The sequence below is a fragment of the Acinonyx jubatus genome, chromosome C1 (assembly GCF_027475565.1).
Source record: "Acinonyx jubatus isolate Ajub_Pintada_27869175 chromosome C1, VMU_Ajub_asm_v1.0, whole genome shotgun sequence".
Taxonomy (NCBI): Eukaryota; Metazoa; Chordata; class Mammalia; order Carnivora; family Felidae; genus Acinonyx; species Acinonyx jubatus.
Genome location: NC_069381.1, coordinates 24,531,808 through 24,550,712, shown reverse-complemented (window position 1 = coordinate 24,550,712; position 18,905 = coordinate 24,531,808). Strand labels below are relative to the sequence as shown.

Below are 18,905 nucleotides of genomic sequence, written 5' to 3'. Positions count from 1 at the left end.
TGCTCTGGGAAAAGCAGGACAACACTGAGAAAAGCAGGGAACTCTGCTTTCTAGTTTTAGGTGGTTGGGTTTTTTTTCTTCCTGTAAAAGCTCAAAATAGGCTAGAGAATGACCCCATTCCTTTGAGAGAAGGTCCATTTCTCCTCCCCCTCAATTTCCTATAACATAACATGAACTAAGGGTAAAGGACATCATCGCTTCAGAGAATGCAGCCTCGTCTCTGAAACCTTTGATGTCTGCAGTGACACGGTGCTAAAAAGGAAATAAGCAACTCCCTGGACAAGGGATCTCCACCTGACAGAAACAAAATGGATATGTATCAAACAGCTGAGTGTTTAGCAAATTTATATTGAAGCTTTTGCCTGGACTATACAATATCCACTAGACAAAACTTACGTTAACAGCAGGACAGAGAGCCTGTCCCAACATGTTGCTACTTATTTCCTCAGCATGAGGGGAGATTTTAAAAACATTGGCTAATATAGGTGACAACCTATTACTGCCTTCATCCTGTCTCCTGGGGCAAGTCTAAGGAGCTTAGGCTCACAAAAGGGATTGAAGGAACGTCGTGTCTCCCACAACTACCCACGCTTAATGCCACCTTCATCCAAGTTCCAGGAGCAGTCAGTTTCTGGAGAAGCTGGATTAAGAACCATCAATTCTGTATGATCAATTCTGGTTTCCCACATCCCTTTTAAAGGGAGAATGTCCTGGGATAGCTCAGCGTCCTCCTTAATCAGCAGTGGCTCGGGAGAGACTGATACAGAGGTCAACCATATAGCTGTGGGAAGGACTGTAAGGCAGCGCTTGTGTGATGGGGCTGAGCCGTCTCCCCCTCTGCAAAAACAGCACAGTGATATTTCAGGCTTTCTCTATGTCAGGCTCCTGACATGCACTATATGTAGCTGCAGATCCCAATCAATTTCAACATTTCTGAACTGCTGGAACGCCTTTCTCAACACTGTAATTTACCCTCAAAAGAATAGGGAGCACGCACCCTCGCCTCCCCAGTACCACAATCTACTAACTGCCACCCCCACCCAGACCCCACTAACCTACCCACGCAAAAGAGGAAGGAACCCTCCTTCAAAGCCTGCAACAGACGGCTACAGTACATATGCCACGACAAGAACTTTTATTTCTTTTTAATGACATTAAACACAACTGCTACAAGGGAAAAAACATGATAAAGAGGAGGCACCAAACTTCAGTTTCATAATTGATCCCGACAACTCAAGTAAATCAGGCCTGTGTTAGATGCAAAACTACAGGTTATCTCAGGCTCTTAAAAGTAAACTATGTAAACAGCACATTTTTACTCTTTGTCAAGACCCCCGTGGTGAGAATGCCATCATGAACGAAGAAAGCTAGGTAGGCAGTTAAATGCACATAACCGTTACTCCAATAAAACAATACAGCAAGAACTCATCACCAAATACTAGTCTGAGAGGCCAGCACCACATAGGAGATATGCAGCTTTAAATACAGATTAAAACTCCAGATTTTACCCACCACCATCTTTAAGGCAAACATGCCTGATAATGAGTTTTCTTTGGCTTTGTTTTTTTCTTCTTAAAGAATACCATGTTAACCGCTAAAGAACAGTTCTCTCCTCCCCCAGTCCAACAGATTTAATTAAGCTGCTAAAGCTTTGGAAAAACAGAATTATTTGAGCAAAGAGGAAATGTGATTGTCACATTTTCTAGTTAACCCGTCACTCATTTGATTTGGCAAAGGCAAGGCTGCCATTACACATTCAGGCTTAAATCCTCTTGTACCAGGAGTGCAGGAACATGAGCCGAAGCGAAATGCTGTCCCTTCACTCCTTGGGCCGACTGTGGAGAACTAGACAGCCACAGTGCTAGTTACTCCAGCTCCAATTAATTTTTATTATGCTGTGGTTCCAAAGGTGGATGTCTGCTTGCTCACTCCATCATGCTAATTTAGGGAAATCTGGAGAAGTGACTGATTGAGTAAATGTCCATTATGCCAACTGAAATCGATTTTGACTCTTGGCTCTGAACAGAACTTCTTTGCATCTGGTTCCAGAATCTAAACCAAATGTCCAAGGAAGAGACTCCTCACCTGGATAAAAACAGTAAACACTTAGTGGCATCCATCTAAGTTTACTGGTGGCTTGAATGACTAAACTTTTCCCAAGTCGTTTTCTAAAGCCGGGTAGGCTGTTTAAGATGAGTGCAGAGATGGGCCGATGGGACAACAAAAGCAGGAGGAGGCAGCTAGCCTGGTACCACAGGCTGCGCCACAGCGACTACGCCCAGCCTCCACGGAGCATGAACAGTAGCGTGAATGCCGGACTGCAAAATCTCCCCAAAGATGTCTAGAGCTGGCTTTATAGAAAGAATGACGAACTCCTTGACATCCATTAGGCTGCACAAAGTCTGTCAACTTAAGGTAGAATACCTAACCTGAAGGTCAGGTAATGCTTTCGTGCACAGGCTTAATCACAACTGATTAGACCCACATTATCAGTTTTGTCAAGCTGTGTATCAGAGGTTTGACCAAATGAGATGGTAACATCCGGAAGCTAAAGGCACCTCTTGTTAACTACTAATGGAGACAACAGAGTGCCTCTCCAGAGTCTCTTCCACAGGATGATGGACTCACTGACTAACACATGAACTCACACTTGAAGTTGGAGTTGAGCAGATGAAACTGAAAACGAACTCACACCTCAGTAGGACTGGTTTGCTGGCCTGTCCTAGAGTGAAGACTCTGGGTGGGAAGCTCTTTAATAAAGAGAGCAGGGAGGCTGCTCTTAAGAGGCATGTCTATGTCTAACAGGATACAGGAACACACCAACAGAACTTAAGGAGCACAGTGGTCACTGGGGAAAAAGAAGGCAAATCCTTGAGAAAAGAGAAGACAATCAGTCTCAAGACCACAAATCAACAAGGGTTAGTCAGCAGTCTTCTGTCAGAGTTAAGATGTGTAACATTTGTAAACCTATTGTGCAAAACAAATTTAATGAAGAATGGGGGCAGGGGGCAAAGAAAATAAATAAATAAAGGAGGCTAGTAAGTACAAAAAAGAGAGAAGATTTACACTTTTAATTTGTCCCTTCAACAGGATTTTTGTCCTGCTCCATCCTACTTCAGATGTGCTGGATTACCGACTTTAAAATACTGACAGGTATTCAGAGATTCAAATAAAAAAGTAAGAGGGGTTGTTAAAAGTGACTTATATCCACTTATAAGTCATTAGCAGTAATTAATGCTGGCTTGCAGCCTGGTAATCTCTTCCTTACAGGAGATTAGAAGATGATTTCTTTTGGGCACCAGAAGTAGACTTCACCTCTGTGCAAAGGTGGGTGCTTTGCCTGAGCCTAGGTATTCTGGCTTGATGCTGGCTTTCAATTAGTGGTCACCTTCAATTTAAATAAAAAAAATAAAAACTTAACAGCGCTTAAACGCATGCACACAGACAAACAAGAAGGACGTTATACAAAAAAATTTCAAGTCAGCAACGGGAATTTCCAAAAGGTGGCAAGTTCTTTAAATAAAAATCTCGTGAAAAATAAAATTCAAAATCTACAAAGCACAAAAGAGCAGAAGATGAGCTGCTGCTCCAAACAGGACCTGGAACAGGACCCTGGATAGAGACCTTCACTGCTGATGGGGTGAGACAAATGGACTTGGTGGGAAATCTGGGAGACGCTGGAACCGATGGTGGCTTCGCATGTTCCTGTCAACCCACTGAGTCAGACTGTATCTTTGCAGAGGTTTCTGTCGGAACCGAGCGTAGTTTCTATCAGGAGAAAGGGAAAATAAAAACAGGAAAAATGAGTGTTTCGGCTGGAATGGCTATTTGTACACAAAAAATGGCCTAGGCAACTATTTGAAGAGTATCTTTACTTTTGGATAGCAGATACTAATTTTACATTTCAATCCTCACAATTTTAGAAACTTTGTACTATTTTATTTATATGAAAGTCACAATGTAAGTGCTATTTCCTTCCAACTCCCAAAGCCAAATTGCCACATAGGTATTATGGTGATATATGCCACATACACAAATGTTAAGAAAACCTAATACATAATGTATAATAACACTCAAGTAGGCAAAAAAAATTCTCTCCCTCAGGAAACATTTAGAACAGGATCTGTATTTCACTGCATCATGCTTGTACCTCCAACAGGACCTCACTGTCTGACACAGCTCAAGGTTGCTCAGGACTCAGCAGTTAAAATTAGAATAAAATTCCCAGAGAAGGTAAGTCATCATGTGAGTATCACATTGCAAGTTTGGAGACTGAATAATTAATAGCATGGACTCAAAGTTTCTTGAGATTCTCCTTTAGTCACCCCCAGTCCTTTAGGCTGTACTTCTGAAAAAGACCCTGTGTGATAATCTGAGCTCATTCTCAACCCCAGCTCTTCCTAATAACCACCTGGGAAGCTTTTTAAAGATTGAGATTCTTGCACCACACCCCCACCCCAACCCCTGACTTAATGATTTAGAATCCCTTGAGTCAGGGCCTGGACATCTGTATTTTTAGACATCTCCACAGGTGATTATGAGTAGCCAGAACTGAAAATAATTATAACATCTTATGACATTTATCTGGCCCTATATGCAAGTACTTGCTGAATTCTGTAAATACCTTACCTCATTTAATGCTGATAACAATCCTGCCAGAAAAGCACTCTCATTAGTATTTTGTACAGGTAAGGAAACTGAGTCTCAGGTTAAATAACTTGCCCAAGGTCATAAAGTGGAGTAAGTACAAGAGCCTGGATTTGAATTCATACCTGTCTCCAGAGTTCATCTAATAACCATTACACTGCCCTGTCTTTCTGAGATTTGCTATCATTTTGGCAACTAGAGAGGAAACACTGAGCATAAAGGCCCTGGGCTGGGAACACGTGTGACATATTAGAAAAATAGCAAGGGAGCCAGTGTGACTAGAACAGAATGAGCAAGGGGAAGAGTAGTAGGAGATGAGGTTGGTGAGCTAACAATGTCAGGCCATGGTCTTTATAGGGGACTGTGAGGGTGGGAAATGTGAGATGGAAAGTTTTGAGCAGAGAATCTGAATTTCTTTGGCTGCCGAGTTGAGAATAGTAGATGGGCAAGGGCAGAAGCAGGGAGACCATTTAGAAGACCTGCAACAGTCCAAGTGAAAATGATGAGAAATGGTCAAGTTTTAGATATACTTACAGGATTTGCTAATGGACTGAATATGGGGTGAAAGTCAAAGATGACTCCAAAGTTTCTGTAACTGAATCAAAGTCACTGAATCGATGTGTAAAACCACCCTGCATCAAACATCCAGAAGATTTCAGAGCAGAAAGACCCTTGGACGTCAATTAGTGCAACATACTAGTTTTACTGATGTGAGGACCAGAGGAATGGAGTGACTTGGTCAGAATCATACATCTGGTTATAAACTGCAAAGCTAGTACCCGACCCCGCGTTTCCTGGATTTCAGTCCAGTTCTTACTCCACTATACTCTACCGCTTCTTTTCTACCTCTGGAATTATACAATTACACCCAATTCCCCACCACATTCCTCCCGTGGCCAAATTCTACTCTTTTCCCCCTCCTCCTCATCACCCACTCACCGCATGGTGAGGTCCGAAGGATGCTGCCATTTTGGGTTTGGCACATGATGAACTTGACCCATCAAGGCGCACAGTTCCCCCAAGGCACCTGTGACACAGAGGAATCGTGGTTAGGAAGCAGCTCAATGAACTACCATATCAGTCTAGGTCAAAGCCCGTGCTTTCAGGGAAAGAAAAAACAGGCACTGATCCTAATACTATCTATGATTATCACAAGCAGTCAGCACAAAAACTATAAGCCAGAGAGGGAAGCTCGCTCTCAGATGGTGGTGGTGATGATGACGACGACGATGATGGTGATGATGACGATGACGATGCAGCAGCGGCAATAATGACAGCCACCATTCATTCATTCAACATTTATTAGCTCCTATAGTGTGTGAGGAACTTTACTAGTCCCTAGAATATGGCAGTAGACAAGACACTACCTGCCCTCAATTAAGTTTATATAAGGAGACAGGCAATTCCAAAATTTGTGATACATGCAGTGACAGGAGAAACACAGGCTGCTATGTGAGCAGAGACTGGAGGGTGGAGGTTTGAGCAAGCCCTCTCCAGAAGTAAACTACAAGCAGGGATCAAAAGGATCTCTAGAAGTTAGTGAGGCAGACAGGGGTAGGGGTGGGGGTGTCCAAGAGAAATAGCTAATACAAAGGCTCAGAGATACAAGACAGCAAAATACATTCAAGAAACGAGAGAAGTTGGGGCACCTGGGTGGCCTAGTCGGTTAAGTGTTTGACTCTTGGCTCAGGTCATGATCTCATTCATGGTTTGTGAGTTCAAGCCCCACATCGGGCTCTGCGCTGATAGTGCAGAGCCTGCTTGGGATTCTTTCTCTCTCCACCCCTCCCCCGCTCATGCTCTGTTTCTCTCAAAAATAAATTAATTATGGAAACCAATTTGACAATAAATTTCATATATTGAAAAAAAATTTTTTTAAATAAAAAAAATAAAGCGCTGGAGGAAAAAAAATAAATTAATTTAAAAAAAAAGAAAGAAGTTGAGAATAGAAGGCAGGTGGGGCCTTTTTGCTAAACAAGAAAAATTGCTAGAGGCAATTTCTCAACCATCTGGGAGACTGGCAAGGTGCTATGCGCTTTACATACTATCTTATGGAGATAGATGTTACTAAAACATCACTTTGGAGGTGGAACCTGGGTAGCCCAGTCAGTTAAGCGTCCAACTTCAGCTCAGGTCATGATCTCATGGTTCACGAGTTTGAGCTCCATGTCGGGCTCTGTGCTGACAGTCGGAGCCTGGAGACTGCTTCGAATTCTGTGTCTCCCTCTCTCTCTCTGCCCCTCCCCCACTCGTGCTCTGTCTCTGTCTCACAAATAAATACACATTAAAAAAGTTTTTTTAAAACATCACTTTGGAGATGGGAAACTGTGGCTCGGTGAGGTGGACTTGCTTTAAATGCTCATTAAACCGATCTCAAAACTGGCTCCTGTTTGACTCTATGCTTTTCTGATAATGCTAATTTTGCACTTAGGGGCTGAGACTTAGGAGAAGCTCACAAAAGCAGAAATTATGATTAGAGAGAATAAAATAATTTCCCTTCACCAGTGGTTCTCAAATTTTAACATGCATCATAATCAGCCAGAAGTATTATAAAACTGATAGCTGGGCCCAACCCCAGACTTTCTGATTCTGTAGGTCTGGAGTGGGACCTGAGAATTTGTATTTCTAATAAAGGCCTAAGTGATGCTGAGGCTGCTGGCCTGGGAACCACTCTTTGAAAACCACTGCCCTAGACGGTACAGACTTTTCTTTCGGCCAGTTTACATACTTCTCATTGCCTTCATTGTGCTCTCAGAAACCGGAAGCAGTTTAACTAGGCTACAGCCCATCTTTTCAAGTTCTGATAAAAGATATTTACTTAACTTTTAGGATGAATCTAATTTATTTGAAGCCTCAAGAAGCCAAGCTATGTAGAGAAAGTATATACTTTGAAGTTAGGCAGACTTAAATTAAAATTCCAATCCAGCCACTACCTAGTTCTAAGACCCTGAACAAATCATTTCACTTCTAGGCCCACTTGACCCATTTATGAAATATGGACAATAATATGTAGCATGAAGTTGAATATTAGGAATACAGCACATAAAAACTTAGCATATTGCCTGGCACAAAGCTGTAAGTGGTAACTATTGTTATTAAGGTGTTACAGCCACAGGCCTATGTTAGTTTGCAAAGACTCTTCAAATCATGTGACAATCAATCGCCTCTCTGTAAGGAAAAATGTTTATTAAGTGGATCAGTCTACACATAAACTCAGATATGTGTTACAGCACTCAGCAGAAATTCTCTAACCATAATGAGATGATACTTTTCAGGAAAAATTTATAGATTCATCACAAGCTTCTGTGCAGTTAAAATTAAAAAGTACAACCAAGGGTAAAAGAAGACAACTGACAAAATGAAAAATATCTTTGAAACACATACGGCAAAGTTTTAATGCCCTTATTCTACAGAAGTAATCTCCTCGTAATAAAAGAGGTCAAAGGACATAAATAGGCAATTCACCAAAGTAATACAAGTGATCAGTAAACATAATGAAAAGATGTTCAATCTCACTAATATGGGAAGAAAACATATGAATCTCACTTCTTGAGAAGGAAATATAAACCAGAAAAGAGTTTCTCCTTTAAGAAGGGAAGTAGCTTTAGATTAGAAAATCCCTTGCCTGCTGGATGTTAAACTAAAATCAAAGGTCTCAATTCAAATTGCCTTTCCCATATCCCACTTTCACATCCCAGCACCCCATCCTTCTAGGCCGGCAAAAAAAATGTCTCTGTGAGGGGAAAAATCAGCTTTGAAGGATTTCAAGATATGTTTTTCCTGCCAAAGCATCATCAAAGGATGGCTGGCAAGATATGGGTATTGTGGCGTCCAATCTCAAAATGGAACAAGATTATCTGTGGACCATGTCCTTCAGTTCACTCATCTCTTACCAGCTACAGCCTATAAAACTATCCTGATGACGGAGGCTAAAGATATGCTATAAGCCTCCTATGAAGAAACCCATTTACTTTTGGGGTACCTGGGTGGCTCAGGTCATGATCTCATGGTTCGTGGGTTCGAGTCCTGCGTCAGGCTCTCTGCTGCCAGCATGGAGGAGCCCACTTTGGATCCTCTGTCTCCCTTTCTCTTTACCCCTCACACACATGCACACACTTGCTCGCTCTCTCTCAAAAATAAATAAACATTACAAAAAAAAACAAAAAACCTATTCACTTTAAACTAAAAGGAGGAAAAAGTGGCCGATTAAGCCCAAGGCTTCAAGTATTAAACTGCTAGGAGTCAAAATCTAGCAGCAGCAACTTACATATAGCACTCACCATGTTACTGGACATTGTCCTATGAGCTTTATATATATATATATATACACACACACACACACACACACACACACACATATATATATATACATATATCTAAAGCAGGCTCCAGGCTCTGAGCTGTCAGCACAGAGCCCAACGCGAGGCTCAAACTCATGAACCACGAGATCATGAGCTCATGACCTGGGCCAAGGTTGGACACCTAACCAACTGAGCCACCCAGGTGCCCCAAGCTTTACATATATTAACTCATTTGCTCCTTATAATAATCCTATGAGGTATTTTCCCCATTTCACAGATGAAGGAACTGAGACATAGAGAAGCAATTTTCCCAAGGTCACACAGTTAGTAACAGCCTGAATAACAATATAATACCATCGAGTTGAGTTTCCTTACAATTTTTTCTGGGACTGACATTTCACACTGGGGATTAGAAAGCAAGAATCCTACCACAATATGTGTACAAGCATACTCATTACCTCACACAGTGGTAAGTAAACAAGGGCTCAATAATCAGGTCTCAGCTCATGCACCAACAAATGTTAGTTTTCCTTAGCACTAAGAACTGACTGATGGACTATGGGAACATTAATTATTAATAACACTTAATGATCTAGAGATAATGAAAACTACATTTATCAAGCATTTATTATGTGCCAGGCACTTTGCTAACAGCTTTGCATGTACCCTATCATCTAATCCTAACCACCACATGGGGCAAATACCATGATCTCCATTTTATTCGTGATTAAACTGAAGGCTAGAAAAGATACCCATCTATCATCTAGTAAATGGGAGAGCCAGGATTCAAACCCAGGTGGAGCTAATAATCCAAAGAACCTTATTTCAGCTCATGGCTTCTATCTCTTCTTCCAAATTTAGAGATGCTAACAAGAATGGAAATGTTTGAATTTTCTCTTCACAGTCTCTAACAGATGGGCTTTCTTGGACCAACAATCAGTACCATGGGTTTATTTTAAGTTGTGGCTAAAAGGTGGTGAAGACTGTCCTTTGTTTTGTGCCTAAGAATGAAATTCATCTAAGAATGAAAGTAAGAGGAAAAAACCCTAACAGTTCGGGAATTAGATAAACAGTCCGTCTAAACCTTAATCTATAAATATATAGATGACTAGTTTTGGTGGAAATCCAGCCTAATACCTGTCCTTAGTAAGTCAGGTCAATCAATTGTTAGAAAGGAGGAGGAATGGAAGATGCTGAGTGCTTGCTATGCTGATGGCCCTCCTGAAATCTTAGATTCACACTTTATACGTGACCCAAGAACAGAGAATCTCTCAGCTGGCTAAGGACCTAAAGAGCTGGCCTGGCACCAATAGGTCTTTAAGTAAATCAGTCAGACACTCTCCTTTGGAATGTGAGTGCGAGCTTTAGTAATGAAAATGAGAGAGAACACACAGGCAGGGCTCCGGGAGAGAACAGACACGTGAGACAGCTAACAGAAGCACTGGTCACAGAGAAAGATAAGTATGAGAATCACTGAGTCAGCAAGGAAAACCTGGACAGGGAACAAAGGCACCAGTTTCTGGGGGACATGGGGCCTGGATCTACGGCTGATTCTTTCTACTATGAGAACTGGCTATATTGTTGAGTGTCTAATCTTCATCTTCTCCTGTAAATCCTTAAACTCCAATTCTTAAAGGCAATCACAAGGTCTCTCTCTATTCCTTGCAATAAGAAAAAAAAAAACCTAATACAGGAAAGGGAATGAAGAGGAAAAGAACAAAATATGCTATATGGGTGCAGGCTACTGCTTTTATAAATACATTAATAAAATAGGAATAAAAAGGAAAAAGAGATGAGTGGAAAACAAGAATGCAAACATGTCACCTCTAGGTCAACAAAACTGCGATGATCTACTGCAAATCTTGACTGATTTCCTTGCAGACAGGGCAAAAAGCAAAAGAAAGAAATAGGAATTATTATATATTATGTATTATATAACTCATTTTTGAAGTGATGTGTTAGGTAGGGGATACTGAGTGATATAGGAATGTCCTTGGCAGTAATGCCAAATGCAAAATCAGAATTTACATAACCATTGCTGCTTGTGATCTCCAGGAAAAATCAAAGCAGAGACTTCCAGGCATGATGAATGGGCTTACCTCCTACCGTGAGCCAACTAGAAACTGGGCAAAATATATGAAACAACTGTTTTCAGACTGCTCAGAATCTTGATTCCCAAGAAGGGAAACCACTGAGGTGCACCTTGGAACTTCTTGTGAGTCTCTGAGTCTGTAACTTTTCAAAATAAAAAGTTTAAAATGAAGGCAAAACACTCTAAATAAACAAAAGCAAAGAGACTTCCTCACCAGTAGACCTACACTACAAGAAACTAAAAGTTCATTAGGAAAAAGGAAAGTAACAGATGGAAAAGAATCAAGAGCACTGAAAACAGTCAGTATGTGAGTAAATAGAAAATACTTTTTCTCATTTAAAAAAGTCTTTCAAAAATAACTGTTTAAAATAAAAATAATGTGTTGGGGCACCTGGGTGGCTCAGTCGGTTAATCATCCAACTTCGGCTCAAGTCATGATCTCACGGTTCAAGAGTTCAAGCCCCACATCAGGCTGGCTGCTGTCAGCGCAGAGCCTGCTTTGGATCCTCGGTCCCCCTCTCTCTCCCTGTCCCCCTGCTCACGCTCTCTCAAAAATAAATAAACATTAAAAAAAAAAAGTAAAAATAATGCGAAGTTAAATATATATATATATATATATATATATATATATATATACACACACACACACACACACACACACAGTATATAAAAACAATTGCATAACAAAACAGACTGGAGATTTGGAAGTATATTGTTATTAGGGCTTTATGTGTTAAGTGGTGGATTATTTTGAAGATGGACTGATAAGTCAAAGATGCATATTGTCAACAACGGAATCACAGCTCTCAAAGTGTGTCTAAGAATCCCTGGGAGTCCCTCAATACCCTTCTGAGGCTTAACGAGGTCAGAATGATTTTCATAATAACACTAAGATGTTATTGTCTTTTCCACTTGCATTTCCACTGTGTAGGGTGCCTGTGTAAGGTGGCTCAGTCAGCTGAGCGTCCAGCTCTTGATTTTGGCTCAGGTCATGATCTTAGGTAGTGAGTTGGAGCCCCGTATCAGGGGATTCTCTGTTTGCCCCTCCTCTGCTCTCTCTCGTGCGTGTGTGCACTCTCTCTCAAAATAAATAAACATTTTTTAAAAAGTGTACTGTGGAGTTCTCAAGAGGCTGTACGACATGATTTAGAGTGCAGAACCACAAGTGAGGATCTAGCGTCTTCTGTTTAGCCAGGCATTAAAAGAGATTTGTAAAATGTAAATCAATGCCATTCCTTTCCCAAAATTTTTTGTTTCATTTTCAAAAAGTTATTTTTAGAGGCACCTAGCTGGCTCAGTCAGTGGAGCCTGCAACTCCTGATCTCAGGGACATGAGTTGAAACCCCATGTAGAGGTTACTTTTTTAAGAAAGTTATTTTTATTTATTTATTTTTTAAATATTTACTTTTGAGAGACAGAGACAGAGACAGAGAGAGAATGTGTGGGGAAGGGGCAGAGAGAGAGAGAGGGAGACACAGAATTTGAAGAAGGCTCCAGGCTCTGAGCCATCAGCACAGAGCCCGAGGCAGGGCTCGAACCCACAAATCATGAGATCATGACCTGAGCCGAAGTCGGACACTTAACCAACTGAGCCACCCAGGCACCCTTACTGCATTTTTTAAAAATGTTTATTTTGAGAGTGGGGGCAGAGAGAGAGATACAGACAGACAGACAGACAGACAGAGAATCCCAAGCAGGCTCCACGCTGTCGGCGCAGAGCCTGACGCAGGCCTCCAACTCATGAACCATGAGGTCATGACTTCAGCCGAAATCCTTAACCAAGTTAACTTATACATTTTACATAATTCCAATGAAAATATCATCAGAATTTTTCCTGGAGCTTAAATTTTTATTATAAAGTCAACTTGGAAGAACAAATAAGCAACAAGTAGTGAGGAAAAAAATGGGGGAATGGGTGCAATGGTGTACATGACAGACTGCTGGCCTTAGTAGATGTAAAAACATAAGGTCACTATAATTAAAAGGGTATAGCATTCTTCCATGTATAGACAGGGAAGACTAAAAATTGAAGAGAAAACAACACTTTAGAAATAGATGCAACTGTATATGAACATTTAATATATAATAATCATGACCTGAACTGAAATCAAGAGACGAACACTTAACTGACTGAGCCACCCAGGTGCCTCCTCCAAAAATTATTTTTAGTAAAAACACATTATTTCTGTTAACGTGCAATGAGTTTATTATCTTAAAATATATTAATAAAAAATAAATTTTCAGTTCTTTTAATATGATTAAGTATAGACAGATATAACCCACACAAACAAAAACACTTTTTGGGGTCCTAAATTTGCAAAAGTGTAACTGGGTCCTGAGACCAAAACCTCGTGAGAACTACTACCCTAGAACGACCATGAAAAATAAAACAAAGAGGTATAGAATGGAGATGAAATGGAATACTAAAAAATACTGTAAAAACAGCAAAAAAAGGGGACTCCTGGCTGGCTCAGTCAGTGAAGCTGTGACTCTTGATTTCAGGTCATGAGTTCAAGCCCCATGTTGGGTGTGGATGGAAACTACTTAAAAAAAATTTTTAAAAATAAAAACTAGCGGGGCGCCTGGGTGGCTCAGTCGGTTGAGCGCCCGACTTCAGCCCAGGTCATGATCTCGCGGTCCATGAGTTCGAGCCCCGCGTTGGGCTCTGTGCTGACAGCTTGGAGCCTGGAGCCTGTTTCAGATTCTGTGTCTCCCTCTCTCTCTGACCCTCCCCTGTTCACGCTCTGTCTCTGTCTCAAAAATAAATAAACATTAAAAAAATTAAAAATAAGATAAAATAAAAACTAGCAATAATAATAAAGAGCCTTGAAAAAAAAAGTCAAGAAAAGATGAAAGAAAAAACAAAGAACAGATAGACAAACAGAAAACAAGTAACAAGATGGCAGATTTAAAACCAACCATACTGACTGGACTCACACTTAAATTAGAAGACTGAGATTATGAGGGGCGCCTGGGTGGCTCAGTCAGTTAAGCATCCGACCTTGACTCAGGTCATGATCTCACTGTTCATAAGTTCAAGCCCCACATCAGGCTCTGTGCCAATAGCTCAGAACCTGGAGCCTGCTTTGGATTCTGTGTCTGCCTCTCTCTCTACCCCTCCCCTGCTGGCACTCTGTGTCCCTCTCTCAAAAATAAACATTTAAAAAAAAAAAAGACGACTCAGATTGAGGTGGGGAGAAAAAAAAGCCACACTCAACTATATAGTGTCTACAAGACATCCACAAAGATATGAGGGGCACTGGCTGGCTCAGTTGAAGGAGTGTGCAATTCTTGATCTTGGAGTTGTGAGTTTGAGTCCCATGTTGGGGGTAGAGATTACTTAAAAAAAACAAAAAAACAAAAAACCACATCATGCATACAGTAGTGAAAAGAAAGTTGGAATAGTTACATTAATATGAAACAAAGTGACTCCAAAACAGAATATTAATAAAAATGTAAGTACTGAATGTTGCTAAGAGTAAAAAAAAGTTCATAATGATAAAGGTGTCAATTTATCAAGACATGTAATATTCCTATAAGTGTATGCATCCAATAGCAGAGATTCAAAACACACAAGGCAAAAACTGACAGAACTGAAAGGAAAAACATGAAAATCCACAATTAGAGTTGGAGGTATTTAAACACTCCTTTTAGTAAGAAAATCTGTAAGGATATATAATTGAACACCACCAGCAACCAACAAAACCGTACTAAAATGTATAGAACACTCCACCAACATCAGAAATATATATTTTCAAGTGCACAGGGAACATTCACCAAAACAGACCATATGGTGGGCTATAAAAATAAGACCTGGCATATTTAAAAGAAGTGAACTCATACTGAGAATATTCTCTGACCACAACGGGATTAAGCTAGAAATAAGAAGATTGCTGAAGAGTCCCAAATATGTGGAAATTAAGCAACACACCTCTAATTACCCATAGGTCAAAGAAGTAATCACAAGGGAAATTAGAAATTACTTTGAGCCAAATGAAAATGAAAATATATCAAAATTTGTGGGATGCACCTAAGTAGCACTTAAAGGGAAAAGCTGTGACTTTAAATGCTTGCAGAAAATAGAAAGGTCCCAGATCAGTGATCTAACCTTCCATATTAAAAAGCTAGAAAACAAAAGCAAATTAAACCCACAGTAAGTGGAAGGAAAGAAACAACAAAGTGTAGAAAAAAATTAAATGTAATAGCCAAAACCAATATAGAAATATGAAACTAAAAATCTACTTTGGGGGAAAAAAAATCAGTAAAACTGACAAACGTTAGAAATGAAACAGTGACCATCACTACAGATCCTACAGTAATTAAAGGAATCTTTAGGGAAACATTATAAATAATTTTATGCCAATAAACTCATCAACTTAGATAAAATGGACAAATTCCCTATAAGACAAAATTTTATTTTATCTTTTTATTTTTTTATTTAAAAAAAAATTTTTTTTTTAACGTTTATTTATTTTTGAGACAGAGAGAGACAGAGCATGAACGGGGGAGGGTCAGAGAGAGGGAGACACAGAATCGGAAATAGGCTCCAGGCTCCGAGCTGTCAGCACAGAGCCTGACGTGGGGCTCGAACTCACGGACCGTGAGATCGTGACCTGAGCCGAAGTTGGCCGCTCAACCAACTGAGCCACCCAGGCGCCCCTATAAGACAAAATTTTAAAATGGACTCAAAGATAAAGAAATTCTGAAAAGCCCTGAATCTTTTACATCTGTACTTTGACACCTTGCCAAAAAGAAAACTCCAGGGTTGGATGGCTTCACTGATACATTCTATCAAACATTTAGAGGAAGAAATGATACCAATCCTACATAAACTGAGAAAACATTTCCCTACTCATTTTATGAAGCCAGTATTACCACCATATTTAAACTAGAGAACAATACAAGAAAAACTAAAACCCAATACTCCTTATTAACAAGATGTAAAAACTGTTAAAAATATTAGCAAACTGAATTAAGGATAATTCATGAAGATCAATGAGTTTATCCAAGGAATGCAAGTTGGCATAAGAGTCAAAAATCAATAAATGTAATACACCATGTTATAGAAAAAAGGAGAAATACCAATATGACCTTCTAAATAAATGCAGAAAATTCAACTAACAAAATTCACCACCCATTTATGATAAAAACTCCAATCAAACTACAAACAGAAGGGGAACTTCCTCAACCAAACTACCAATAGAAGGGGAACTTCCTCAAACCTGAACAAAGGGTATCTATGATAAATATACAGCTAATATCACAGTTAATTTACTAGAGATCCTAGCCAGTGCAATAAGGCAAGAAAAGTAAACAAAAGGCCTATATAGATGGGAAAAGAAGAAACAAGCTGTCCTTATTTGCAGATATTATGTTAACACAGATAATCCTAAGAGATTTATTAAAAAGTTACCAAAAGTATCAAAACCACAATAAGATATCACCTCATACCAGTGAGTATCAAAACAACAAAAAATAACAAGTATTGGCAAGGATGTGGAGAATAGGGAACCTTCGTGCAGTATTAGTAGGAACGTAAATTGGTACAACCACTATGGAAATGGTATGGAGGTTCCTCAAAAAATTAAAAATAGAAATACCCTATGACCCAGTAATTCCACAACTGGGTAATTACCCACAGAAAATGAAAACACCAATTTGAAATGATATATGCACCTCTATGTTTATTGTGGCATTATTTACAATAGCTAAGATATGGAAGCAACCTGTCTATAATAGATGAATGGATAAAGAAGATGTCACACACGTGGGGTGGTTGGGTGTCCGACTTTGGCTCAGGTCATTATCTCATGGTCCGTGGGTTTGAGCCCCACGTCAGGCTCTGTGCTGACGGCTCAGAGCCTGGAGCCTGCTTCAGATTCTGTGTATCCCTCTCTGCCCCTCCCCTGCTCACACACTGTCTCTTTCTCTCCAGATATCAACATTAAAAAAAAAGTTTAGAAAAAAAGATGTCTCTCTCTCTCTCTCTCTCTCTCTCTCTCTCTCTCTCACACACACACACACACACACACACACACACACACACACACACACAGGAATATTAGTCAGCCATAAAAAAGACTGAGATCTTATCATTTGCAACAAAATAGATAGACCTAGATGGTATAATGCTGAACAAAATAAGTCAGAGGACAAATACCATGAGTTCACTTACATATGGAATCTAAAAACAAAACAAACAAACAAAACAAAAATCTCAAAAAGACTCTTAAACACAGAGAGTAAACTGTTAATTGCCAGCAGGAAGGCAGGTGGGGAAATGGGTGAAATAAAGGAGATTAAGAGGTACAAATTTCCAGTTATAAAATAAATAACTCATGGAGATGAGAAGTACAGCATATAGAATATAGTCAATAATATTGAGTAACACTGTATGATGGCAGATGGTGACTACACTTATGGTGGTGACCATCTATTACATTATAAAAAAGCATTAGGATACCGATGAATTTAACAAAATATGTACAATAAAAACGACAAAATGTTATTGACAGAAAAAAAGCTACTGACAGAAATTAAAGAGGCCATAAATAAATGGAGAAATATATCCTGTTCACAGGTTAGAAGGCTTACTATTGTTATGATGTCAGTTCTCCCCAAACTGATCTATTATAGATTCAACACAATCCCAATGAAATACCCAACAGGTGTTTTTGAACAAACTGACAAGCTAAAGTTAATTTTTAAGAAAATCATAGAAATCTAAACAATTTCAAGACTTGCTCTACAGTTATAGTAATCAAGACAGTAGAATATTGGCATAAAACATATATATACACACACACACATATACATATATATACACACACACATATATATATATACATACGCACACACACATACACACACACACATATATATATGTGTGTCAAACAAAATAGAGAATTCAGAAACCCATGGAAAGGATAATCTATTCAAAAAATTTAGAACTAAATATTCATATACAAAAAAAAAACCCTTAAGCCTTTGCAGTATAAAACCCATAATAAATAGTATGATCACTTTGCAAAAGTTATACAAACCCTATATGACTCAGCAATTCCATTCCTAATCATTTACCCTGGAGAAATGAAAACACATATCCATACAAAAACCCATGTATGACTGTTCATAGATGCTTTATCCATAACAGCCAAAAACTAGAGACACAGATGTCTTTCAACAAGTGACTAGATTAAACTACAGTATATTAATACAAGGAAAAATTCAACGGCAAAAGTACAGAACTACTGATACACATAGCAACATGGATAAATATCTTAAAATTATTCCAAGTAAAAGAAGCCAAACACAAAAGAGCACATACTGCATGATTCCATTTATATGAAACTCTAGAAAAGACAAATCTAATTATAGTGACCAAAAAGAAATCAGTGCTTTCCCAGTGCAGGAGTGGGATAGAGACAAAATGACTGAGATGGAGCGCAGGGAAAATTTGGGGGATGGTGGGAATGTTCTATAAATCTTGATTGTTGCGATGATTTAACAGGTGCATAACTTTGTCAAAGTTCAGCAAAAAGTACACTTAAAATGGGTGCATTTTAGGGGTGCCTGGGTGGCTCAGTCAGTTAAGTGCCTAACTCTTGATTTTGGCTCAGATCGACCTCACGGTTTGGGAGTTCAAGCCCCACATTGGGCTCCATGCTGGCAGCATGGAGCCTTGCTTGGGATTCTCTCTCTCCCTCTCTTTCTGCCCCTACCCCACTTGCTCTCTCTCTCAAAATAAATAAATAAACTTAAAAAAAAAAAAGCCACTATAAAATGGGTGCATTTTGTTGCATGTAAAGTATAGATCAATAAATCTGATTAAAAACACAGGTCAAGGCATACATCCAGAGAAACAG

At 39.5% G+C, this 18,905-nt stretch overlaps 1 protein-coding gene across 9 annotated transcripts in view; it reads right to left on the bottom strand.

Annotated features, from left to right (window-relative positions):
- Positions 1–1,116: 1,116 nt before the first annotated feature.
- S100PBP (S100P binding protein) overlaps positions 1,117–18,905 on the bottom strand; it is a 47,377-nt gene continuing 29,588 nt past the window's right edge. For 8 of the 9 annotated variants that reach the window (XM_027059775.2, XM_015070266.3, XM_015070265.3 and 5 more), the window contains 2 exons: positions 5,587–5,674; positions 1,117–3,768 (listed from right to left, as the gene is read on the bottom strand). In XM_027059775.2, the coding sequence (XP_026915576.1) occupies positions 3,627–3,768; positions 5,587–5,674 (230 nt within the window). In that variant the 3' untranslated portion in view covers positions 1,117–3,626. The remainder of the gene's footprint in view (positions 3,769–5,586; positions 5,675–18,905) is intronic. The other variant, XR_008293736.1, reaches the window with a different exon arrangement.